Here is a 26,630-nt window from a genome sequence, read left to right on the forward strand (position 1 = left end):
GAAAAAGGGTTTTATCCCAATAGAGAATAAAGGATTTAGTTGGGTGTGAGAGAAGGATAGAAAAAAATAAGAAAGAAATCTGTGTTTTGTTTCACTAAAATGCGTTGTTTTCGTTATGTGTTCATTGGCGTTTAAAACCTAGAAGCTTAAAACAGCTAAATACCTACTTTCAATTTCCTTTATAAAATGAGAGTTGGAATTGTTTTTATTTTTGGTTTGTTTAGAGTTAACAAACAAGTTTGGCAAATTACAATTTACTTACTTGTACTTTGACCGAAATTTAAATTACCTACTTGTGGTTTGAAATTTGATATTTTACTCACTTGAGGTTAGTTTAATTAATTAGATTTCATTAACCCAACTTTGTTAAAAACAAGGGTAAATATGTAATTTTTCTGCACTTTTGTGTTTCTCTCCTTTAAAAACACAAAAAACATAAACATACAAGATTAACTAAGATAAAAAAGACTACTGCACACCTTTAGTGCGATGGTCACTCCACAGCTAAATACCTACTTTCAATTTCCTTTATAAAATGAGAGTTGGAACTGTTTTTATTTTTGGTTTGTTTAGAGTTAACAAACAAGTTTGGCAAACTACAATTTACTTACTTGTACTTTGACCGAAATTTAAATTACTTACTTGTGGTTTGAAATTAAATATTTTACTCACTTGAGGTTAGTTTAATTAATTAGATTTCATTAACCCAACTTTGTTAAAAACAAGGGTAAATATGTAATTTTTCTGCACTTTTGTGTTTCTCTCCTTTAAAAACACAAAAAACATAAAAATACAAGATTAACTAAGATAAAAAAGACTACTGCACACCTTTAGTGCGATGGTCACTCCACAGCTAAATACCTACTTTCAATTTCCTTTATAAAATGAGAGTTGGAACTGTTTTTATTTTTGGTTTGTTTAGAGTTAACAAACAAGTTTGGCAAATTACAATTTACTTACTTGTACTTTGACCAAAATTTAAATTACCTACTTGTGGTTTGAAATTTGATATTTTACTCACTTGAGGTTAGTTTAATTAATTATATTTCATTAACCCAACTTTGTTAAAAACAAGGTTAAATATGTAATTTTTCTGCACTTTTGTGTTTCTCTCCTTTAAAAACACAAAAAACATAAAAATACAAGATTAACTAAGATAAAAAAGATTACTGCACACCTTTAGTGCGATGGTCACTCCACAGCTAAATACCAACTTTCAATTTCCTTTATAAAATGAGAGTTGGAACTGTTTTTATTTTTGGTTTGTTTAGAGTTAACAAACAAGTTTGGCAAATTACAATTTACTTACTTGTACTTTGACTGAAATTTAAATTATCTACTTGTGGTTTGAAATTTGATATTTTACTCACTTGAGGTTAGTTTAATTAATTAGATTTCATTAACCCAACTTTGTTAAAAACAAGGGTAAATATGTAATTTTTCTACACTTTTGTGTTTCTCTCCTTTAAAAACACAAAAAACATAAAAATACAAGATTAACTAAGATAAAAAAGACTACTGCACACCTTTAGTGCGATGGTCACTCCACAAGTATAAGTATTTGTGGGGTGTGGGGGGATAAGGGTCGGGGTTCAAGTTTCCAGGAGGGAGCTTCACACATATATACATTTAGATTAGGTTAGAGTAGAATTTTATCTTGTATAAAAAAAAAATAAAAAAAATAAAAGATAAAAAAGAATCTAACTGAACACTTGCATCATGAAATTTCACACCACAGGTAAGCAACTTAAATTTCGATCAAACCTCAGGTGAGTAAAGTGTTAAATTTTAAACCACAAGTAGACAACTTAAATTTTAGTTAAACCATAGGTAGGTAAGTTGTAATTTACCCAATAAGTTTTTTGTTCTAGAAAATTGAAAAATTGTTTTAAAAAACAGAAAATTAAGAAAAAAAAAAACAGTTATCAAATATAACCTTAATAATTTGTTGATTTTGCTATAGAAAACTAGAATATAATAAAAGAAATGACTTGACAAAATTTTTGTTCAAATTTGTAAAGAAAATGCTAAAGTCACAAATTATTTTACAAAATATTTTATAAATTGATAATATGGTAGGTGATTATTACTAAGTAAAAAAATAATATTAGTGGTGAGTTTAGAAGATGACCAGTAAAAAAAATAGTATAGAGACAAAAATAATGATGAAAAATGGTTTTTTTATTTTTTAATAGTTTAGAGATGAAAAATGAACTTTTTTTTTAGTTTAAATAAAAAATTTTCAATAATTTAAGATGAAAAGAAAAACTTTTCAATAGTTTTTTTAAGAATGAAAAATAACTTTTTAAAGTTTTTGAAGGAAAAAAAAAAAAAAGCTTTTTGGTAAAGTTTCCTGTTGCAAATTACCAAATTATATAAACAGCTAAAATAAAGAGAAAGACCCTCTTAATTTTATGGACAGAATAAGGTTTGAAATATCCACAGTAGTTGGTCTCTAATTTGGATTTTGGACATGTGATGTGGGTCTAATTAGGCCATGTTTGGTGCATGTGCTGTGCAGACTGGTCACTGGGACGTGAGTACGTGACTAGCTACTTCAGCGACAAAGGAGTATTGTACTCTCTCAAATCCAAATCTATCTCTCCCAGACTCAAAATACATTGACTTTTGTTTTTGTTTTTTGTGTTTTTGTTCTCAGAAATATTGTTGGTGTTGCGGTGAAATCTATGTGAAATCGTCCTTTGATCTTTGTCCTTAGGCAAAAGAACGGTGAGGACTGGAGCCTTCTTTCTTCTGGAGGGGATTGTAATGTCTTTTCCCATCTCACTACGGACAGTTAGATATCACAAGAAACCCCCCCAGTAGTATTCTTAAGAAAAAGTTTATCGCTAATCCGGGTCGGAAGAATTGTCCTTCATCGAAACTCGAAAGTACTATTTATGTCACTACCTATATTTTTAATTACGAAACATTTTTAGTTGTGACATTATATTTAAATGATACACATATATAAACTACATGTACTAGACTGAAGAAGATTCATTTAGACCAATTTGAAAAAAAACTTTGTCTATATTCTTACACAATTTGAATAAATTTGAGTATCCCTTCAAAAATAAATAAGTAAATAAATAAATTTGAGTATAAAAAAATTGTATCAACTACACTTTTTTAACGATATTTTTTATGATTTACTAAGGTGACAATTTACAATTAGGTTTAGTTGCATTATTTTCTCATTATTTTGTAATAAATGACGATATCATTTTTATAAATAAAAAAATCACATTTTTGAATAATTTTGTAATCCTATACTTATTGAGTAATCAATTTAGTAGGTTGAGCCAAAGGCCTTGTAGCTGAATTAGCATATCTTCATATATAAAGTGCTTGGGAGTCTTGGGGGGAAAGGATTCAAACTGCGAGATTAGCAACATATTGTAATTATTTCTCAAAAAAAAAATTTAGTAGGTTGAAATTTCTTCAAATTACTAACACAATCTAACGGATTGAATTCAAGAAATGAGAAACTGTTCACATCAAACAAAAAAGTAGAAACTGTTTGTTTTTTTTTTTTTTTTTGCCCCCTGAAACCAAAGTAGCTAGTAACAGTTTACTTTTTCTTTTGCTATTAAATAGCTTGTAAAATTCTCAAAAAAAATAGCTTGTAACAGTTTTACTTTTTCTTTTGCTATTTTTTTTTGCTAAAACTTTTTCTTTTGCTATTAAATAAGTTACCAGAAGTTACATTTTATAGTTTTACATAAAGTGCACAGTACATTTCTGCTGGTTAATTTAACGGCAAATGTACAATTTGTCTCCCCAGCGTGTCCAACACGAGCATTAAAAAAAGTGCCATAAAACTGTGTAGAAATCAAAAAAGTATCTTTCCATTTTGTCAATTCTGAGGAAAAGAAAAGAGCTGAGCCACAAATATTAAGAAGCTTCACCTATTCACTCACCCACTAACGAACTAATTGTGATGGAACACATCAGATCAGAGTTAATAGTTACTATGGTGTGTCAAGAATTCTTTTTAATTAGTACCCTTTTGTACAGAACCCATGAATAATGGAAATGGTACTCCAACTTGGTACTATTTAAATTAGTACCCTTAATTTTTTGTGGAGATAGAGTCTGAATAATAAATTTCTTATTTAACAATGAGATACTTTACCAAATGAATAAATTGGAACTTGCTTTTTGGACTTCAATTTATTTTGTTTAAAAATTAAGTTGAACAAATATTCAGTTATAATAAGGGAAAAAAAGGACTTTAATAACACTATATACAAGAAATAAATAAGGGAAAAAAAAAAAAAAAAAACAACCATACCAAATTAAACTTTGTATGTGTTTAGGCTAACATGGGCATGTTATTAGGATAAGGTAGAGATAAAGTAGGCCAGTATTGCTTTTTCACCATCAATGTGAAGAGGGCCAAGGGGGCTAGCATACAAAGGAGAGAAGGACAACTAGTTATCAGCAGCTTTTAGTGTTTTACAAGGTACTCTGCAACTTTGAAACAGATTGCTTTTGCCCATACCTTTATCAGAATAGAAAAATACCTTTATTTTACTATTACTGTATTGTCAAATTACCATAATTTAGTTAGTTGTTGTGTCAATTAATTTACTCGACTTTCAAAATGAAGTTATTTTTTCTTCATTAAATTTCCTCTTTATCTATATTTTAATGAAATAAACCGATATGGAAGATAGAGCATATGTTAAGTTATTATGAAAAGTACAAAAAAATTAAAATTAAATCCACGCATTTTAACAACTAAACAAAGACTGATATTGACTTGATTCTGAAAATTGAGCGATAAAAATAATACAATTAATATTCAATCGATCAAATTTAACTATATCAAAAAATAATACTAAATTAATAATTTAACCTTTATATTATTATAATCGTGCAATCAATCAAAGCCATATGGAAAGAAGACACTAAATACAAACATTATTCTTGGAGACTAACTTAGATTCCTTCTCTACAAACAATCCCAATATATATTGGTTTGAACTTTGAATATTAGAACTTAGATGGCTTCTTTACAAAAACCTTCCTCTTGTGCTTGATCCCAAAAGGGGTGACCTCCCTATCACACACATCCAAACCATGCCATACATGTCTTGGCAAGTATCGGCGAAAAAAGAAATAATTCGAGCTAAGATGAGACCCTTCTAGCACTTGAACTTGTGCAAAACCAGGTCGCCAATCGTCAGTTCCGGTCAATTTCAGGTATAGGTAGCAAATGGGGGACTCCACGCATTGACCCATTACTTGAAATTCATCTATCATGCAAGCTTGAAATGGTTTCCTAGGAATGTCGTCAAGGACCACAGGGTCTAATGGATCCACCCTCCTTATGTGCTTGGAATTTAGATGGCGAACCAATATGTCATTAGAGTTTGTATCACCAAATCTTAGGCTAACATGGCTTGAGGTTTCAGCACCCAAGGTGCAAGTTGTCTCTATTGTGACCAAGTAGGTACAGTTATTCTGCAATTTTAACAATCAAATTAATAAGATATTAGGCCAAAATGAAACTTTGTTTTGGGAAATATTTGTCACACACAAACGGTTTTGCATACTGAAACCGTGATTTGAGGTTGTGATTTTCAACTGGTTTCTGAAATATATATTCATCTTCAAAAGCTAAAAGAAATGTACAACTTTCTTATTTCAAAAAAGATCAAATATCTAATTAAGGGTATTATATTGCATAGAATTATGTTTATCAATATGTGATGACAAAATCAGTTGATATTTGAATGTGCTATTTTCAACACAACGTTATTTTAGAAAAATTTCCGCCTACAATAGGGTCTCCAGGCCATGCTTTTGAGAGAATGTAATTAATTTAAAGCTATCACAACGGTGTCAAATAAAACACCATGCAAATACATTGCAAGAATGCGACTGATATTTTGTACTATAATTTTGACATGACATGGAACCATAAATCCTCCAAATATTGAAGACATTTGCTAAACTGTAATGCGCATGACTGTCCTTATTTTTCTATGTGCATTCGTTTAGTCATTTTGGTGGGGGCCTAGATGTCTGAAATTAGAATAAGTACAAAAAAAGAAAAAATGTATAGGAGGAAATTAGTTGGGAAGTCTGGATCATTTATACACATGCCACAGTTTATATTTCCAATTGAAAACCAACCTTAAAGGGGTTGATTAGTGATTATAAGTTTTAAGTCCTCAGGTGACTTATAAAGTTTTGGCTTTAAGTTTTCTAGCCCAACATATCTAGGGGTCATTTTTAAGGGATTAATCTTTCTTGTAATTATCAATGTAAAAGGATGGGTCACACTCACTTAAGGATTAGTCATATATTTTAAGGTTGGTTTTAATTAGCTTAATTGGTAAAATATCTTGTTATCGAATAAAGTATTTGGGTTTAAATTACGTTTATACCAAAACTTAATTAGTATTTTGACTTAATGATAAAAAACAAATCTTTATGAAATGAATGTCATAAATTCAAATTAGATCATATCTAAAAATAATTAGGAAATCTATGAGTCTTGCATGCCAACGTTTGCCCAAAAAAAAAAAAAAATCCAATTTCGTCCAATCTTCCACCTAGCTAGAATGCCATAACTTATTTAAAAACGTAAGAAAAATAATCGATATATAATGATAAAGTATATACGACAGCCTCAAATGTATAGCCTCTAAGTCTCAAGTTCCTAACATTAACTTAATTTCTAATTCCTATGCAATGCATATGCAAAAAATATATATATATATATATATATATGTGTGTGTGTGTGTGTTGTTATCATTAATATGCAACACTGTAATAAATTTATATTAGTTCAATACCTTCTTTTCTGGTGGTAGACTTTCACCTCCGGCGAGTGAAGCAAGCAATAACACACAACACGTCAAGAACGATGCACTGCAATTCCTCATCTCTCTTCTCTTTTGTCCTAGCACAGATATAAGCCCTCAGTATCTAGCATCTCTCTTTGTTTTGCAACTTATATACTTTGCTAGTTCATTCTTTCCTTGCATACACAAAAAGTGTGTATTCTTAAAACTTTATATATGAGACCTTATTTCACGCATACGTATAATAGGTTCCTTAACTTTTACTTATGCTTGTGAACTTTATGAAGGCTAATTATCCCTTTATCTAGGTAAAGCATCCTTATATTAATCCTAATCACTTTATATGTCGATGGTTAAAGCTAGATTCTATCACTTCTTACTTGATTATGGGGTCACATATGTCATAGCCATGCATTTTCAGTTCTTTTTATATATACTGCAGCACCTAGCCAAATCCCTTTTTCTTTCCCCATGTTGAGGGTGGGTTCAGAGGGAGTTAAAGGGTCTAGAATATGATCCAAAATGCACTTTGTAAGGTCATGTTTTTATGTGATTGGCATATCCTTCAACAAAATGCATTTTACATATAATTGAGTCTTAATTTTTAGTGTGTTCAAGAAGACCTTGACTTTGCAAAACAAGTGGTATTATTGAAGACACAAGATTGCTCATAAAAAGTTGAAACCACAGGTCCTGATACCTTCTCGATACCTGTTATCGATCTATTGAGATTTAGTGAACCTTGATACCTATCTCAATACCTTTCAATCTATTAAGCCTTAATTAGGAAAATTGAATATAAAATTATTTTTTTAGCCCATGATGACTTGGCTTTCTAGGGATTCATGTACTAGGGTTCCTGAGCATATAAAAGACATATTTAATAGCCATCATCACAGAGACAAATAGACATGCACGCATGATAGGAGTTGATGCGATGTTTGTGCACCTAGGTTTTTGTGTTAAGCCATTTTTGGTTCATCCAAGCATGGATTGAAGAATTCTACAAAGCCACAAAAAAAAAAAAATGTTGCTATAGAGTTAGTCACAAATAAGGAGATTTGTGCAAAGGGGAAATCTTCTACAAGATCAAATTCAATAGGGAATTGGAGTTGAGACTGGCATAGCTCAATAGGTTCTATTGTAGGTAAATACTTCCAAATAGGCCTACAGAGTAAGATTCTTTATACTTATGACCACTTTTTATTGATTAGTAAATTCTTAGGGAGTAGTGACCTGAAATTCACCCAGTTAGGATTGATATTGGATCGGGTCGGATCAGGTTTATTGTGACTCGAAACCCGTCACTGATAGAAATCGGGTTTGGCTTCCTTAAACCCGACCCAACCCAAAAAATCGGGTCTGTAATTGGGTTAGTTTTTCGGGTCTTGGGTTGAACACTTTTCCTTTTTTTTTTTTTTTTTTTTTAATAGATAATATATACATTGCTAGCTGTTCATATCCTCCATATCAAAGGTATTCAAATTGAGCAGAACATGAAGAGTTATACCGTCTTGAGGGAGAGCAAGAACTAATACATTGATATTTGAGAAAGAAAGTTTGCAAGTAACATTAATTTTTATGTTTATTATTTAACTATTTTGGTTGAGAAAGAAAGTTTGCAAATTATACCAGGCCTGATAGAACTCAGATTCTGCACATATTTTAGAACACAGTCCTTTATATTAAATACTGTAAGCCTTACATGGATCATAAATTGAAGTTAATAGAGTCAAGGGGTTGCAAAAATTACATTAATGGAGAACATGAGGAAAAAGGAACTATAACAAAAATGAGGCCAAATGACAAAATGGGAAAGATCAATCCATGGATTAGTCTGAGTTGGTGTAGCTTTGACAGTTCTGAGGTGGTCAGGGTCTCCTTCAAAGAGTTCATACTCAAAAAGATTGCTAGCTTTGCTGTTCCAATCTGTTCTGTCATTTCTGTTCCTGAAGAAATGAAATGGGTATTAAAGGAGCATGTTACATCTTTCAAGAACTTCAACAGAGCAGAGCTCAAAAGCAATAGTTTTCCAAGCACACAATAGGGTTTTGATCATCAATTAATAGTCCATACTGCAATAAAATCAATGACAATCCTATCTGGATGAAGCTTCAATATAAACACCATCATGGGTCCAATTCAACAACCTAGTTAATTCATGTATGTCACACTAATTTTCTTGACTCTACAACTACAACAAACAAACACCCTTCAGTAGACGATGCATGCTACAAAAGTTGAAGTTGCAAAAACTAAAAATATGCAAATTCACACATAATAAAGAATCATGAACACAAGTCACAGGTTACAAACCAGAGAAGAAGATGAGAATAGAGATTCAAGAGACCAATGATCATCAAACGGTAACTATAATTGCTTGCTTTATAGTATGAACTAATAGTGTTTGAATTTATTTAGAAGATCAGAACTGATTGCGAAAATATCTCAAACTTGATTTTTAGTAATCATCAAGAAATATTCCAAATGGGAGCTAATAGGTACAGAGAGAGGTAGCGTATTGGAACAGCAGCTCAAGTAATAATGCAGAAGCAAAGCTCACCAATGTATGTAGGCAAATCAGTCAAGATTTGTAACAGTGCTTGATGGTGAAAGTGATGCTGCTGAAGGTGAAGCTAACTTCGCTTCCAAAAAAGCTTCAAAACATTTTAGAACACCAATATCTATTAAATTCCATTTAATGCACTGACAAGATATATTAAATACACAAGATAAATTAAATTTCAGTTAAAGCACAAGTTAATAACTTTTATGAACATTACATTTTCCATAATCTTCAAATAGCTCAACATCATCCATGGCTTGTCGAAGCAAAATATGCACTGAAGATTAAAGCCAATTTTGAGTACATATGAGAGATTGTACCATCTCAGGAGGAAGTGAACTACGGAATGGGTCTAGTATACGTCCTCCCGTACTAAATGCCGACTCATAAGCCACAGTAGAAATAGGTACAGCCAACACATCTCGTGCTAGTCGAGATAGTATACTATACTTATTAATATTACACTTCCACCAAGCCAGTATATTAAAGGTTTTGTCATTTTCCCCCCTTCACTATTCTCCATCAAGTATTTTGCAACCTCATCTACACACCCAACATGTTGTTTTCCTTGCCTAAAAGCCTTTTATTGAGAGGCAATAAATCTGTCTCGATCATCATCATCATCATCATCATCATCATCAACATCAACACCAACACCTTCCATCCTTGATATCTCACTCGCACTTTGTATAGACACATATGATGAATGAGTTGAATTATAATGCTCATACAAGCGTTCCAACACATGTTGCACATGGTAAGTAATAACCTTAGCAACATTCTTCCCATACAAATTTGATAAACAATAATTCAAATAATTCAACTTCTTTCGAGGATCAAGCACCACAACAACATACAAAAGCACATTTCTCTTCTTTGATGAATCCTCCCCGCTCCCCCCAATACTTGTCAAACTTTTCTTTCATTGTTTTTGCCATTGAGTACAAAAAATGGTCCTCACTCCTAGAAAAGAGATCTATCTTTCTTTTAATCATATATATCTCATCAAAGAAAGCATTCGATGTCACATACAAGGAACTTGAAAACCTCTTTGTGGCATTATAAAAAAGTTTCAAAAACTTAACAAATCTTCTACAAGTCTCCCAATCATCCTCATTTGGAGGTCTCCTACCATAGTCCCCACCCCGAAAGTGTAGAATATATTCAAGATCTTCATATTCCATCTGCTTAAATGCATGTTCAAACTTTTTAGCATTTTCCAACATTTTATAGGTAGAGTTCCATCTAGTGGTCACATCCAAACATAGAATAGCCTTTGACTCTATTTTCACTTTCTCCACACACCTCTTGAAGGTTTGTAACCTATTTGGATAATTTTTCACATATCTAACCGCATGATGCACTCTATCAATTGATTTATTATGATGTTTTAAGCCATCAGTCATAATAAGATTCAGGATGTGAGCACAACACCTCACATGAACAAATTCATTCCCCAAAACAGTACCTTTCCACCTATTAGTAGCTTCTTTCAAGTAACTAATGGCTACGTCATTTGAGGAAGCATTATTCACCTTCAAGGTGAAAATCCCCTCAATATTCCACTCTTCTAAACAAGATTCAACCATTTTGCCAATGGTTTTTCCCTTATGGTTATCAACAATACAAAAATTCAAAATTATTTTATGTAGCTTCCAATCATCATCTATAAAATGACAAGTAAGACACATGTAATTAAAATTTTGTATTGAAGTCCATGTGTTAGTGGTAAGGCAAAGCCTACGGCCTCTCAAGGCATTTCTCAACTTATCCTTCTCTTCAAAATAAATCCGACTCACATCTTTAGCTACCGTGAAGCGAGATGGGATATTAAAATTAGGTTGGAAGACATTACAAGACCTTCTAAATCCTTGATTCTCTACAAACCTAAATGGAAACTCATCCAATATGATCATTTCAGCAAGAACTTTTCCACCCACAATGTTTGTAAAAGTCCTAGGTACTAGATTTCCCTCCTCTACATCCTTGGACAATGGGTCTTGTCTATCATGCAATTCATTATAAAGATATTCAGGACAAATGGGTGTATGGTTTTTTAAATTAGATGTCCCATAAATTTTGCTATCTGCCATGTACTCCTTCCTTCAATATATACATCTTGCCTTAGTTCTACCTTTCTCCACTATAAACTTCTCAAAATGGTCCCAAGCCGTTGATGGTGATTTTCTCTTATTAGGATTAGAAGAAGATATCACTTGCGGTGGACGAGGAGGTCTCGTGGTTGGTCTTGTAGTGGCAACATCAGGTTGTGTAGGCTCCATTGAATCCATGACCTAGTACCACACAAAACAAATCAATCATTAAACAATGCATTCACAAGTCAATTTATGCAGCCCCATTTTGGCATAGATCAACAAGTCCACATTTTTCTTATAAAGTAAGCAAATAAGGACAAATGAATTTCCTATTACTAATTCTCAATTCCATTGTATGACAGAGCAAACTTAGAACACCAAAAAATAAATAAGGGACTTAGAATACATAGCTTCATTCTAGCCAGGAACATACGTAGCAGAAAATCTAACCATATCGATAATTTGAATAAATGCCTTTATTCCTGAATTTGGAAATGAGACTAATCTAAAAATTAACCACATTGCATTTAATGCATGTACTTGCCCTATACAACAAGGTAACCAAGATGGACACTTTAACATTGTCATATGAAAAACTAAGACATGGATGAAAGGTTAGATTTAAAAAATAATAATAAATTTTTTTATTGAAATGAAGAGAACCTCATGTACAAATGACTCACCGAAAATTACAATTATTCAATGAACCCTACAGCAGAACATGCATCAATGTGACCAAACCTACAGGACCACTCAAACAACGACCTTGCCCACTTATCATGCTTTAACTATATTTTTTTTTTCCTTTTCTTCTCAAATTCATTACAATATAGTTGTTTCCCATGAACTAAAGCTAGAAGAAGATATCTATATCAAGAAAACTATTTCGTGTCTCCAAATCTGCAGTTTGATTAAATCAACAAGACCCATATGAATTTTCTCAACCATATATATCACAGAATTTGAGAGATCAAAAGCCGTAACCCATAAATAAGAACTCTAATCATAATCAAAAACTCAAAAACAATTATAAATCACTGGATTTACTCCAATGCAAAAAGCTTAATATGTTTGGATCTCTTTGATTTTTTTTTTTTTTTTTACTCAGTTTCATAATCAACCATCTATATCACAAATACAAAAGCCATCCTATCAGACTTTTACAAATAACCATTCAAGTTACAACATAAATTCAAGTGAGGACAATAACACATAAAGGCTAGATCAAACAAGTAATAGACGAGTAACTGATAGTTTTTAGACCCCTTAAAAACACAATTGGATTAACCTAGGTAATAAGCCAAGTTGGTACTTAGTCCAATTTAACAAAACTAGGTTATCACAATCAAAACAATCATATCATGCATAGCAGCGGAAAGATAAATAACATAAAAATATGATTACCCAAGAAACCAAACCGGTAAAAATCTGGGGAGGATTTAACCTAACTATCCTCAAGGTAAACCTGAATCCACTATCTTGAAAAAATCGAAGTTCATACAATAAGACTTACAAGCCCCCACGCTCGACTTCTTATTGCTACCCACCAGTAGAACTTATTGACACGACCACGTGCAAACTCCGAATCCACGGACTCCTTCTTTCTTGGATTCACCACCAGATACAAGCACACCCGCTTGTGTTTCTTTAAACTTCAATGGCAGCAATTGAGTTGATCATCAAGGTGTAGATAAAATCTCCTCATTGAAAACCTTAAGTTTGTGTAAAGGAAAGCTCCTCTAGATCTCACAAGAGATTTACACAAACAGCAATATGAGCAACACTAAAACGTGGTTAGGGTTTTCCTTTTATACTTAGGACAAATTAGAAAACCCTAAACGTTTTAAACAAACTAGGGCTGAGTTGGAAATTTGTAGAAAAATGCATTCTGCCCGAGATTCGATCGATCGAGCCTAAGCTTCGATCGATCGAGCCAGGCCGAAATGCACAATAACTTCTGCATCAACTCGATTCCAACTTTACATAAAAGATACAACTTTGAGCAAGACTAAACACTTCTAAACATATTATTTTGATCATGGTTTGCCAACAATACACATTAGAGTTATAAATACATAAAAACCTAAGTCTTTAGAACCTAAGAATAACAAAGTTCATAGATGATTAAGCAACTAACCAATGATAAACAACAACAAAAACCCACATATCCCATCAGATCAGAGCTAAAACCGAATACAAAAACATAATAAAAAAATTTAAAAACAAAGAAAACCCATTAAAATTATAAGAAATTAAGAACGACCCAGATCAAGAAACATGATCATAAATCAAAAAAAACTTTTAAAAAATGACTTTGATTTTAGCAAATCCATAAGCAATAACAAAAACCCAATTCCTAAAAACTGAAACAGAAGCAAACCCAGAAGCACAAACGAGTAACACTAATACATTCACTAAACAAATATATATATTTACATAAATTAATACAAGAGAGAGAGAAAGGAGGAGGCATACAAGTCCTCTTGCGAGCAACGACTCTTCTGAAGATGGAAACTACGGGGGCCACACCTCACACATAGTGTGTGGGTCTTGTTCCCTTACCCTATTACCCGTTTTCAAAACACACAGAGATAAAAATATTAGACACACACAAACACAACAACACTATCACACACACACAAACACAACAACATGGGAAGGATGACTTACACAGAGATAACTGAGGCACTGAGGGAGGCGGAAAGTTAAGGGAGGCGAAGAGAGAACAACAACAGAGTAGGGTTTTTTTCAAAAGAAAAAATTGGGTTCAAACTAGTATATTTATTTGACCTAAGGCTCGACCTGATATTGACCTGAACCCAAAAATAACCCGAAATTAAGACTCGAAACCCGACCCGAATATTCTCAGACCCACCCAAAACCTGTTGGTTCGGGTGGGTCGGGTCGGGTTGGATTTTTGGGTGGGCCGGGTCCTTGCTCAGTCCTACACCCAGTAAGGTTTTGCCTACAAGTATTTTCCTCATTGTGTTCAAATCGTTGTGTTGAACTTATTTTCCACTGCACTCTAATTTAGTTTAGTGATTTAATTGTACCTTAATCTTATTTACAAGTAATTTGATTAATTAATCAACTTGAGTAATTGAATTAATTAACTTTGGTCAATCTATAACCCAACACAATTAATTAATACATAATTACTAACTCTAATATCTCAGACCCATTAGTTTGAGAAAATATGTGTTCAAAGTTAATGCTTTTGTAATATCCAAATGCACTCATTTTCTTACACGTTATCTAGTTGGGTGAATGTTAAAGCTATCATTAATGTTTGAAAAGATATTCAAGTTATCGGAGAAGTCTAGAATCTTTTTTTTTTTTTTTTTTTTTTTTTTTTTTTTGAGAAAGAAGTCGACTTATATTATTCCAATGAAACGGCTAAATCAGCCTAAACAAAATAAAAAACTGATGGTGGAATATCCTCCATCCATACAATAATATCTGACAAGCTAAGCACTAATCTCGCCAAACAATGTGCAACATTGTTATCCTCTCTCTTCGTATGAGAGTAGCATAATTCTGAAAAATTTCTCTCTACTATGTTCACATCTTGAATGAGTAAACCATATGACGCTCAACCTATATTTTTTGACCTCAAGGCTTCTGTAACAACACTTGAATCCCCTTCAATCAAAACTTTGTCCACTCCAACTTCTTCAGCAAACTCAATGGCTCGGGTTGGTGCCATAACTTCAATCTCCACTGGTTTGTAAGCTTGATTGAGTCGTTGAGCAAGTGATGCGATCATTGACCCATCATGATCTCTAATCACAACGCCAATACCTGAACGGTTTGAGTTTGAACAAACAACGCCATCATAATTGATTTTGAAGGAATTAGAGGGAGGGGGCACCCACTATATTTGACTGGCTGGTACAGACCTTGTAGAATCAATTTGGAATAGAGAAAAAAGAGAAAAAAATTACAACCGCTTTTTAATTGTTCCCTCATAAAAATTTGATCTTTGATAACTGAATCTCAGAATAAAAAGTCATCAAAATATGCATGCCACTCTATTTTAAAGCTAACAATATGGTTTTATTGCACCCAAAAAACAATGTGGATTTATTAGCTTTTGGTGCCAAATCAAATTCAAGAGTTATATAAGTATTTATTTATTTTTTTTTCTTCTTGGATGAATGAATGAATGAATTTATTAAAGAGAAAAAACCTATACAAATAACAATTCAACAACTACTAATGTTGTAACAAAACATACAATTCAACGTCAACTAATGTTGTAACAAAACATATATATTTAGCAACAAGCAATACAAACCACGTACATTAGCTACAAGAAGGTAACAGGCATCATCAACACAACATTCCTCCGTTAAGCCTGTTAGGTTTTTAGTTTTGGCTAATTCTAGGAAAAATTTCTGCCTTTTGGGTTATGCTTGTATTGTAAGTTTAGGTACCAAAGACCATATTGAAGCTAGAAAAAAAGTTGTAATCAAGCCAATTTAATTGTTCGAACAAATTCAAACCTCAACTGAGGCAAGTTGAATATCTTAGTAGAGCAAGACCATTTTTAGTCGAGCAAGATTGAACCAAAGACTTTCATTAGACCTTCGTTTAGGGGCGGAGCTAAGGGGGGCAACTGCCCCCCCCCCCCCCCCGGGCGTGCTAGAAATTTCATATACATATTACCATTAAGCAAATTTAACCTGACATAAAAAACAAAACACTCCATAGTCCACAATTAGAACAATGACAGAAAAAACAAAACACTCCAGACTTGGGAACAGTGAAACTTGACATCAAAAAGAAGGAAAAAAAAGTTACTACGTAGTCTTTACACTCCAAAGTCTATATCATACCAATTTTGTTCCATGCTTTTTTTGCCTTATCCCAAATTTACCCTTATCATCACTCAGACTCATTACACTTTTTCTAGCTAATCACTTTAACTTTCTTAGTAATCTTCAACCACAAGGCTTAAATTATTTGAACAAACTAAATTAGATGTTTAAAATTTATGAATTTAGATTACTATCTTAGATTATTTTTTATTAACAATAAATTGATTATTTTCGTTCATTGATGATATGAATTTAAGAAATGATTAATTTCATTATTATTTATTTTGATTAACAATTAATTGTTGTTTCTAAAAAAAAAAAACAATTATTTGTTTTTTTTTTTTAATATTGATTAATATTTTTAAAGCCAATTTCATCTTACAATCTTGCCCCTCCTGGACTGAAATCTTGGCTCTGACATTGCCTTTGTTAGAGACTCCGTCGAATGAAAATCTATTACAGAAATTTTCATGATGTACTTCCAAAGTAATATATATATATATATATATATATATATATATATATATTCTAATAACAATTATTAAGTAAGTTATTATATAATTTCAAATATTTAATATAGTTTTCCAGAAATATATCAAAATTCTCATTCCCAAGATATCTTTAACTTCAAACACATGAAAAGGGTGACCGATTAATCCTCAAAACACATGCACAGAACCAACTACGGGAACTATCTTCGTCTTTTGTCGGAGGTTAGTACGAGAATTTTACCATTTTCTAAATAGATCAACCCTTTGATTTGGGCAATGGGGATCAACTTCCAATACAGGAAAGGGTGGTTTAGTAATATTATCAATACTATGTTCCACAGGAAAGTCGCACCCCCTACTATTTATTTAGTATTAAAAAAATAATAATAAACAAACAAACAAACAAAAACCTAGAGTTTTTGTTTTAGACCCCCATATCTTAACCTCGAAGTAGGGCAAGGGCATCCCTAAGATTTAAAGAAGCCCAATCCTCTCAAGTTATTCTTTATTATAAAAAAGAAAAACATTATGTTCAGTCGAAGATAGGAGCTACTAGTTTTCATGTGATAAATTATTACTTGTTCCAAAAGTTTAAATAGTTAAAAAAATGTTAACCTTTTAATAATTAATCATTATAATAATATTCTCTTTCATGTGTGGATCCAAATTCCTTTAAATTGGGAACCAACACGTGAGACTTCTAACATTTTAAATAGAATAAATTAGAGATGCAAATTATTTTACAAACTACTGATGTGGTCAGTGATTATTGGTAAATGAAAATGTGATATAAATAATGGGTCTAGATAAAAACTAATAAGAGGTTGACCATAATAATATTTTCTAAAAATATTGTATAATAATTTGTGACTGTAGCATTACTATTTTAAATATAAGGTAGACTGGAGATATGATTCGAATTTAAGACCCCTTATTCTAATACCATAATAAATTATCACTTGTCCAAAAATTTAAGTTATTAGAAAATGATAAATTTAGTCATTTAACCATTATCAATATATTACTAAAAGCTGAAACGTAGCATTTAATGTTGCTACGCTTCCATTGAGCCACGTCAGCAGCCATGTCATTATCAATTTTTTTCTAGTTTTTTATACAATTTTTTAACATTTAAAGTGAATTAAAAACTCTATTATATTACAATCAAAATATCATATTTAATTTATCTTATTTTTAATTATTCTTATTTATTATTAAATTTTCAATTCCATTTTAACTTTTCATATCCCCACTACTCTCTACCTTAACTTTCTTCAACCTTTCTCATTCCATTTCAACTTTTCATATCCCCACTACTCTCAATATTAATATTATTCTATCTTTTTATCTTCCTTTTTTTTGACTCTTCTTATTCTTATCCTCATACTATAAAATTGTCATTCTCCTCTTTTCCATGCATAATTTCTATTTTTCCACACATAAAAGCCCCTCTCTCTCTCTCTCTCTATATATATATATATATATATATTTTCCTTCAATTTTTGGTATATATATATATATTATATATATATTTTTTAATTTTAGTGTAACAGGTTGACCATCAAAACATACTGATGCAGTATTGAAAGCTCCACCAAATGCATCGCAGAAATCAGTTTTAGACTACTAGAAGTCAGTTAGTTTGCTAAAATTGGAATTGACAGGTAATCCAGCTTGATACGATTTAGTTTTATATTTTATGTTGTTATCTTTTTTATTCTCATTGGTTGTTAAATGTTATATTATTGCATTATAAAGATAGTATATAAAAATATAATATTATTTTATTACATAGCATAACTAAAATAATATGGTGTTTATTGCTATACATTTCATTTTTATTATTTTATTCTCATCTTATTTTATTCAACATTTAAATTTAGCAACATCCTCCATATCATAATTATTTATATTTTGTCTCATTTTTTTTTAAAATTAAACGTATAATATTTTATTCAATAAATAAAAATTGTTCTTATAAAGTCTTCCCATGAATTGTTACAATGCATCAATGGAAAAATGAAATACAAAACAAATATCAATTTAGAAACACTCAATTAAAAAAAAAAAAAGAATACACAGTTTTCTTATAAAGTATTCCCATAAAATGTTACAATGCATTAATAGAAAAAGAGAATACAAAACACATGCTATTTTAGAAACACTAAATTTATTATAATAATAATAATAATATCAAACCAAACATATCATAAAATAATAAACTAATAGTTATGGATGTACTAACTTCATGGCAGCAAAATGGAGTAAAATAAAAATAAAAATAAACATTACAATATGCATATTTAATACATTAGAATTATCATCAAATTTGGGAAAACAATAGGATGTTAACAAAGAGGGAGAGAAAGAGATTAGTAAAAGAAATCAAACGTCAATTAATTAAATAAATTAATTAGTAACCGTTAATTGGAAAACAAAGAGACCGACGGCTAAAGGAGTAAAAAATTAATTAAAGATGACCCTACGTATGTTATTATAAAATTTACAATGCAAATAAATAAATCGTTAAATTCACTTAATTAAATCATATAATCAACAATTAAATAAAATCATACAAAATTTAAACTTGAAACTAATCAAACTCTAATCTAGAAAATCATATTTATTATCAAAACTAAAAGGAAAACGTTCTTCAGTAATAATAGAAATATATAAGAAATAAAGATGAAAATTTTCAAAATCTTTTTTTTTGACATTTCATTTAACATTATTTATAAATAATAAAATATATAAAAAAGTCCTTAAATGCTTATATTCTTCACACACCATGACTTTTAAAATCTAATGAAAGGTTCGAAGAATTTAACTCTCATTTAATGCCTCTATTATGAAAATCAACAGCCAATAAAATATGATAATAGTAAGAAACGTTATAAATGAGAACATGAAAAAATTAATTAGCCACTATTATTATGGAATAGATGTCTTTTTTTATGCATCTAAGAAAATGAAATGTATAGAGTTTACTTATTAAGGTATATGTAAAGATTCACGTTAAAAAAATATGTAAAAGTTTTTTGGAAAAAAAAAAGTAGATGTAAGGTTTTTATTAACTTAAAAGACAATGAAAAAACCAATTTTTAATTACTACAACTGTGCTACTCTATAAATCACACACAACACTATATTCAATATCCTAAACAACATAGTTAGGCCATTTTGGATATACACCACCATATTCAACTTATAAATTACAACCCAAATCAATCATACAATTACACAATCAAAGCATGAACATGTAACATGTATTAGCTTCTGAATTATTGCTTGGAATTTTCACAATTATTGAAAGAGAATCTCCAAATTTAATTTTTAGAAAACATCAAGACAAGGTGAATTTTATTCTTTTTAACTTCCATAGAAAAAAAAAATATTACGCACATTATTTCAACCCTTATGGAAAAGAAGGTTTACATGTAGCATGCAAAACGTGTTTAATTGACTTAGAGATGTAAAAATTAGTCAACCAACTATGGTAGAATTAAGGTTTCAAATTTTAAATAAAACAATTCTACAATAATAAAAAATTATTTTGTGATAACTATGATTATGAAATGCATTACTTTTCATTAAATTAGTTCAAATTACAAAATAATAATAATAATAATGAGATCATCATAAAAAATAATCACGCGCAATGCGCGGGTCTGTGACTAGTGTGACAATAATACATATGACCATACTTTTGTCATATTTGGTTGTTCTCATATTTTTTACTCACATTTGATGGTTTCATCTTCACATTATGCAATACCAATAGATATGCCACAGATACTGTTCATTTTGCTACTTCATTGGACAGAAAACAAAACATCCAGTAAACTAAACTAAGCAAGATGAGGAGTCCTATTCCACCAAAAATATTAGAGAAATTCTCCATCGTTCCAATGCTTACAACGCTCGTAGTAGTCACCAACAAAAGTAATTATGGGATAATCATCAGGTGGAATGTTGTAAAAGCCTCAATTTTGTGAGAACTAGAAGCCTGCATGGTCCACAATAAGATCCAATAAATCATCAGTAAGTTTGTAGAATATACTCTGTCAAGTATACCAAACAATAAGCAATGAAAACATACCTGCCGAATTGCATGAAACTCTACTTTAAGAAATTTGATAACTTTAGCAGACCTACCAAAGCTCTGTGCTGATCTTGGTACTTCAAAAGAACATCTAAGTGAAGCTCTTGCAGACGAAAAGCTATAATTCATCTTCAACTCTGATAGAACACCATTCCTCCCATGCAGACATTCAACTACACTTAATTTTTCAAGAGATGGAAACCGCTAAGCCACAAGAGAATTGTTCCCATAAAACTCAGGTCCAACAGCCACTAGTTATAATAATATTGAATGAATACTTTTAGATAGGTTGTAGTGACAGTTTATATAATATTTTGTTACTTTTAATTAGTTAACATAAACTTCTTGAGGGCATGAATTAAAATGATTTGCAAAGTTATTTTTTAATTAAAAATTTTAGGGTTTAATTGAATTACTCAAAAGTACAAGAAAACTATATAATTTATCCAAGTCTTTAGTTAAAAATATTTAATTATGAAGTACATGATTTGAATGCTAGTATCATTGGATTAAAATGCTTTCATATAAATGATCCTGAATTTTAAATTTAATCAAGAAAGTAAATATACTCTAAAGGAATTGAACCGAAAAAGAAAAAAAAGAAAAAGCATATCTTTGTCTTTTTAATTCTTTGCTACGGAAAAGAAAAGCAATTCAAGACATTGGAAGGTCATGGAAGAGAGAAAAAGCTTATGCTTACATTTATTATTAAAAAAAATCAACTAATGGCATACCTAATGACCGTTAAAGTTTGGGCTTGTCAGGTCACCAGTCTTATTATGTTTGTCTAATTGGAATAGAGGGATCAGTTGTTGTTAAGGCTGGTGTAACCGCAAGTTAAGTCTTGTGAAGCTTAAGATACGACCTAAGAAGCTTCCAAATGAAACCCCCATCAGCTTTATTAAAATCTATATATTCCTTCATCAACAAGCTTTTGCAGTTAGCTCGTATGCTTGAGAAAAAATTGCGTCAATTGAGGTTCCCCAACTATTCACCTATGATCTGTCCTCATGAAAATCTAAAAACTATGCATTCATCTGCCTCTAAAACGACTGCTGGATGAAAACCCTTCCTTTTGCTTTCTTACTAAGAATAATGTTTGAGAAAGTTACATAAGAACAGTGTCATTCACATGCTTCAATATTATTGGTAAAATTTTTAATTCCAAACAATCTGTGAAGTAAAAGTGTAAAACAACATCAAACCAAAAGTGAAAGATGTGTCAAAAAAAAAAAAAAAAAGTGAAAGATATGTTGAAAACTTAAACTTACTTGATTTGGAATGTCATTGTTTTCCCTACTAATGAGAATTTTAACATACATATTATATAATATCGTTGTTGGTGTTCTAAAGTCACGTGTCCATAGATTCTCTCAATTATTATATTTGTCTGAGTTTGTGTTATTTTATGTAACCCACAAAAGGCTTTGTAAATTTTTAATGTGGGCATGACTTTATCCCAATCTATGACACCATATTTTAAAAATAAATAACCATAAAGTAAATAATTTTCAGGAGCATTGCTTTTTCACTGTGCTTTGTTAGCATTCAAAGAGAGTTTTTACTTTTTATTATCCTTTTCCTTTTTTCTCCGTTATTGCTAATCAATCTATCACGGAAGTAGGTCAAAATCACTTCTGTTCAGTTTAAGAACCATAACATCACAGCAAGGAAAAGTTTTGACTTGAACAGAAAGGAGGTCAAATAAAATAGATTGTCTTTGACACCACTCTATAGTTGTTCTAACAACTGGTCCCATTAAAATTGTTATTTAAGCTCTTCTATGTATACTTTTGCCAAGTTAACTTCTATCACCTACTCAACCAAACACCCTTCCTTCTCCCCTATATAAACACTAATTACGTACCTTTGAGGTACACAGACTCAAGTGTACGTTTTGGCTAGCACCAAAGAACATACTAAAAGAGCATCAGGTTAGAGACACAAAAAAATGGGTGTGGCTCTTATTTCCTCTCCAGCATTTCCCAGCGTCTTTCTATTCTCATTGATTACAGTGTGTCTCATTCCTGAGCTCACACTGGCTGCAGGCATTACCAGGCACTACAAGTTTGATGTATGTTTTGCACACCTTGGTACCTAAATTATTAAGAAAATACTGTAGCAAATCTTTTAAAAAATTGATTACACATTTTTTTTTTTTTTTTTTGGTTCTTTCTTGCTATTAACACTTTTGACATATCTTGTAGATCAAATTACAAAATGTCACACGACTGTGCCACACAAAGAGCATTATTACTGTAAATGGGCAGTTTCCTGGGCCTCGCATTGTAGCTAGGGAGGGTGATCACCTTCTTATCAATGTGGTTAACCATGTCCAGAACAACATCTCCATCCATTGGTAATAAATCTGTACCAAGTTTTGTGCACTCATTTAAAGTTATGAAACAACTAATATAGTTATAAAATATATAGTTCCTAGCTTAAATTTAACTCCATGTTCTAATTGGCAATTGTGATAAATATATTTAAAACAGGCATGGAATTCGACAGCTTCAAACAGGATGGGCTGATGGACCAGCATATGTGACTCAATGTCCCATACAAACTGGCCACAATTATGTGTACAACTTCACCATTGTTGGCCAGAGAGGCACTCTTTTTTGGCATGCCCACATTTCATGGCTAAGATCAACTGTCTATGGTCCTCTAATCATTCTTCCCAAGTGTGGTGTTCCTTATCCATTCACCAAACCCTACAATGAAGTTCCCATTATCTTTGGTAAATTAGACATGCGTTCATATTAGTTCTTAAATTGATGATTTTTTGAAAGATGATAAAAGTATAGTTATAGCTAGAAAAATAAATAAATAGAAAAGTTAACAAATACTTTAATGGCACTGGTTTAGAAGAATTTTTTTTTTTCAATTTTTTTTGGAAAAAGAATAAAACAATTGACTTCTTTTTACCCTTTTTTCAAATTCTCATGAAAATTGTATTAAAACTTTCTTAAAATGATTTATGAACAAATGTCATAAAGAAACCTTTAACAAAACACATAAATAATTTTTTTAAAAATAATAAAAGTATAATTGTGCCTAGAAATAAGTATCTAACAATGAGATTTTAAAAAATTGTACGCAAGTCAAAAAGTTGAAAAAAAGCTAATTTATTCACATGTATCCATTTCCTCATTGATATATATACTAACACAAACTTTGATACCAACAAATTTCAGGAGAGTGGTGGAATGCAGATCCTGAAGCAGTCATTACCCAAGCTCTGCAAACAGGAGGTGGCCCTAATGTCTCTAATGCATATACCATCAATGGACTTCCAGGGCCACTATATAACTGCTCAGCCAAAGGTATCAAATGCTATATGGAATATTTTCAAATGTTTCAAGAACTGTTGTATAGGTCAACTTAACATGTTGTATAAATGTGTCTTCGCATGCAGACACATTCAAGCTAAAGGTGAAGCCTAGGAAGACTTACCTTCTTCGGTTCATCAACGCAGCACTCAATGACGAGCTATTTTTCAGCATTGCAAACCACACCCTCACAGTTGTTGAAGCAGATGCCGTTTATGTTAAACCTTTCGAGACCAACACGCTTCTCATAGCCCCAGGACAAACCACAAATGTTCTTCTTAAGACCAAACCCAATTTCCCAAGTGCCACATTCTTCATGACTGCTAGACCATATGTGACTGGCCTAGGCACTTTTGACAATTCTACTGTTGCAGGTATCTTAGAATATGAATTTTCATCCAAAACAAAAAGCCTCTCATCAAACATTTCCATCAAAAAGCTTCCACTCTTCAAACCTGTTCTCCCTCCTCTCAATGACACTTCCTTTGCTACAAATTTCTCAAACAAACTTCGTAGCTTAGCAAGTGCTCAATTCCCTGCTAATGTCCCACAAAAAGTTGACAAGCGCTTTTTCTTCACAATAGGCCTTGGAACAAACCCTTGTGATCAGAATAACCAAACCTGCCAAGGTCCTAATGGAACAAGGTTTGCAGCTTCTATCAATAACATATCTTTTGCAGTACCAACCACAGCTCTTCTACAAGCCCATTTCTTTGGTCAATCAAATGGAGTTTACAACCCCAACTTTCCTATCAGTCCCTTAATTCCCTTTAACTATACTGGCAACCCTCCAAACAACACTATGGTGAGCAATGGGACAAAGCTAGTGGTTCTGACTTTTAACACTAGTGTAGAGCTTGTCTTGCAGGACACAAGCATTCTTGGCGCTGAGAGCCACCCTCTACATCTGCATGGCTTTAATTTCTTCGTTGTTGGGCAAGGTTTTGGGAACTTTGATCAGAATAAAGACCCAGAAAACTTCAATCTTGTTGACCCAGTTGAAAGAAACACCGTGGGTGTGCCTTCAGGGGGTTGGGTTGCTATCAGGTTTTTAGCAGATAACCCAGGTGAGAAATCAAGAACATCATATAATAAAATATAGTTGGACACATACAAATCTAATATAATAAAAAATATTACACCTAAGATCAAAAAAAAAAAAAAAAATATTACACCTACTACAAATTTTATTACATAAGCAATCAATTGCATTCATAAATTTAATGTGTCAATATTTAAATACAAAACAAACAAAAAATAATTAATAAATTTTTTTAGTTTATATATATATATATTGTAATTTTGAGAGTAACTTTAACATATTTTGAGAGTAACTTTAACATTTTAACATTTTATATTAGGAAAAGTACCTTCAAGAAAATATTAAAGAAAGTTGGCTATACTAGGTGATTAGGACCTCAATACCTATATAGCAATTGAATCCAGCACGCATGGTAACTTTCATTAAACCTTTATTTTATTTTTTGGTCTCATAAGAACAATTAGATTTGCTTTTACAGCTTTTGTTCAAGTTTATAAAATAATGAAATTGTCGCTGACTTGTTTGAAACTGATGATGATACGCTGACAATTGTATATATATGTGGCAACAGGAGTATGGTTCATGCATTGCCACCTGGAGATCCACACAAGCTGGGGTTTAAAGATGGCTTGGCTAGTCTTAGATGGAAAGCTCCCAAATCAGAAGCTGCTTCCTCCACCAGCAGATCTTCCTAAGTGTTGATCTTTGACTCACTTCTTGATTCACAGCAACTAGAAATTGCCCCTACTATCCTTTTTAACTTATTTTAGTTTTTTGGCCCTGCCTCGGCATTTTTTTTTATTGATCTTCAATAAGTATTTTGTTCATCCATATGGAGCTAGGTATAGAAAAAGAGTGGGAGTTTTTTTTTTTGTAACAATTTCAAATTAAGTGTTAGTGTAGTGAAGCCTCAATAAATTCCCTCAATAATATTGCCGGACAATGTATTACCATTATTTTGTTTCAATTACAAATTTTTATACTCGATATGTGTGTAGCATTTGCTCTTGGAATGTGAATCTTTATTTCTTAAAGCATGGTCAACTGTCTAGGAGCCGAGCTATATAAAAATCACTACATAAAATGTTTCTATTTGTGACGAAACTTTTCCAACTGATAAGAAAAGAAAAATACTTCTATTCTGTCATTGAAAATTACACCATAAATAATACTTCATTAGCGATGAAATCATGATTTTTCAATAGCAAGTCTATTTTGTCGGAAATTACTCGCCAAATATTGAAACATTTATAACAAAAAAAAAAAGTTTCTATCAAAAATGTCTACATTAATTTTTTTCATTGTTATTTGCAACAAAAAAACGTTTTGGTAGTTGTTAATGGTTAAAAATATTTTATGA

At 31.4% G+C, this 26,630-nt stretch overlaps 3 protein-coding genes across 3 annotated transcripts; 1 reads left to right on the plus strand and 2 right to left on the minus strand.

Annotated features, from left to right (window-relative positions):
* Positions 1-4,888: 4,888 nt before the first annotated feature.
* On the minus strand, positions 4,889-6,929 carry LOC115951414 (embryo-specific protein ATS3A-like). The gene is made up of 2 exons (XM_031068649.1): positions 6,813-6,929; positions 4,889-5,472 (listed from the first exon to the last, which is right to left on the minus strand). The coding sequence occupies exons 1-2, from the start codon at positions 6,900-6,902 to the stop codon at positions 5,002-5,004; spliced, it is 561 nt and encodes a 186-aa protein (XP_030924509.1). The 5' UTR covers positions 6,903-6,929; the 3' UTR covers positions 4,889-5,001.
* A 3,041-nt stretch (positions 6,930-9,970) lies between these two features.
* On the minus strand, positions 9,971-10,976 carry LOC115953050 (zinc finger BED domain-containing protein RICESLEEPER 2-like). Its single transcript, XM_031070508.1, has 2 exons — positions 10,245-10,976; positions 9,971-10,168 (listed from the first exon to the last, which is right to left on the minus strand). Exons 1-2 carry the CDS (start codon positions 10,974-10,976, stop codon positions 9,971-9,973), a joined length of 930 nt encoding a protein of 309 aa, XP_030926368.1.
* An 11,814-nt stretch (positions 10,977-22,790) lies between these two features.
* On the plus strand, positions 22,791-26,202 carry LOC115951500 (laccase-17-like). The gene is made up of 6 exons (XM_031068708.1): positions 22,791-22,970; positions 23,104-23,255; positions 23,392-23,636; positions 24,094-24,222; positions 24,315-25,295; positions 25,842-26,202. Exons 1-6 carry the CDS (start codon positions 22,848-22,850, stop codon positions 25,970-25,972), a joined length of 1,761 nt encoding a protein of 586 aa, XP_030924568.1. The 5' UTR covers positions 22,791-22,847; the 3' UTR covers positions 25,973-26,202.
* Positions 26,203-26,630: the final 428 nt, after the last annotated feature.

The sequence above is a fragment of the Quercus lobata genome, chromosome 1 (genome assembly GCF_001633185.2).
Source record: "Quercus lobata isolate SW786 chromosome 1, ValleyOak3.0 Primary Assembly, whole genome shotgun sequence".
Classification (NCBI taxonomy): domain Eukaryota; kingdom Viridiplantae; phylum Streptophyta; class Magnoliopsida; order Fagales; family Fagaceae; genus Quercus; species Quercus lobata.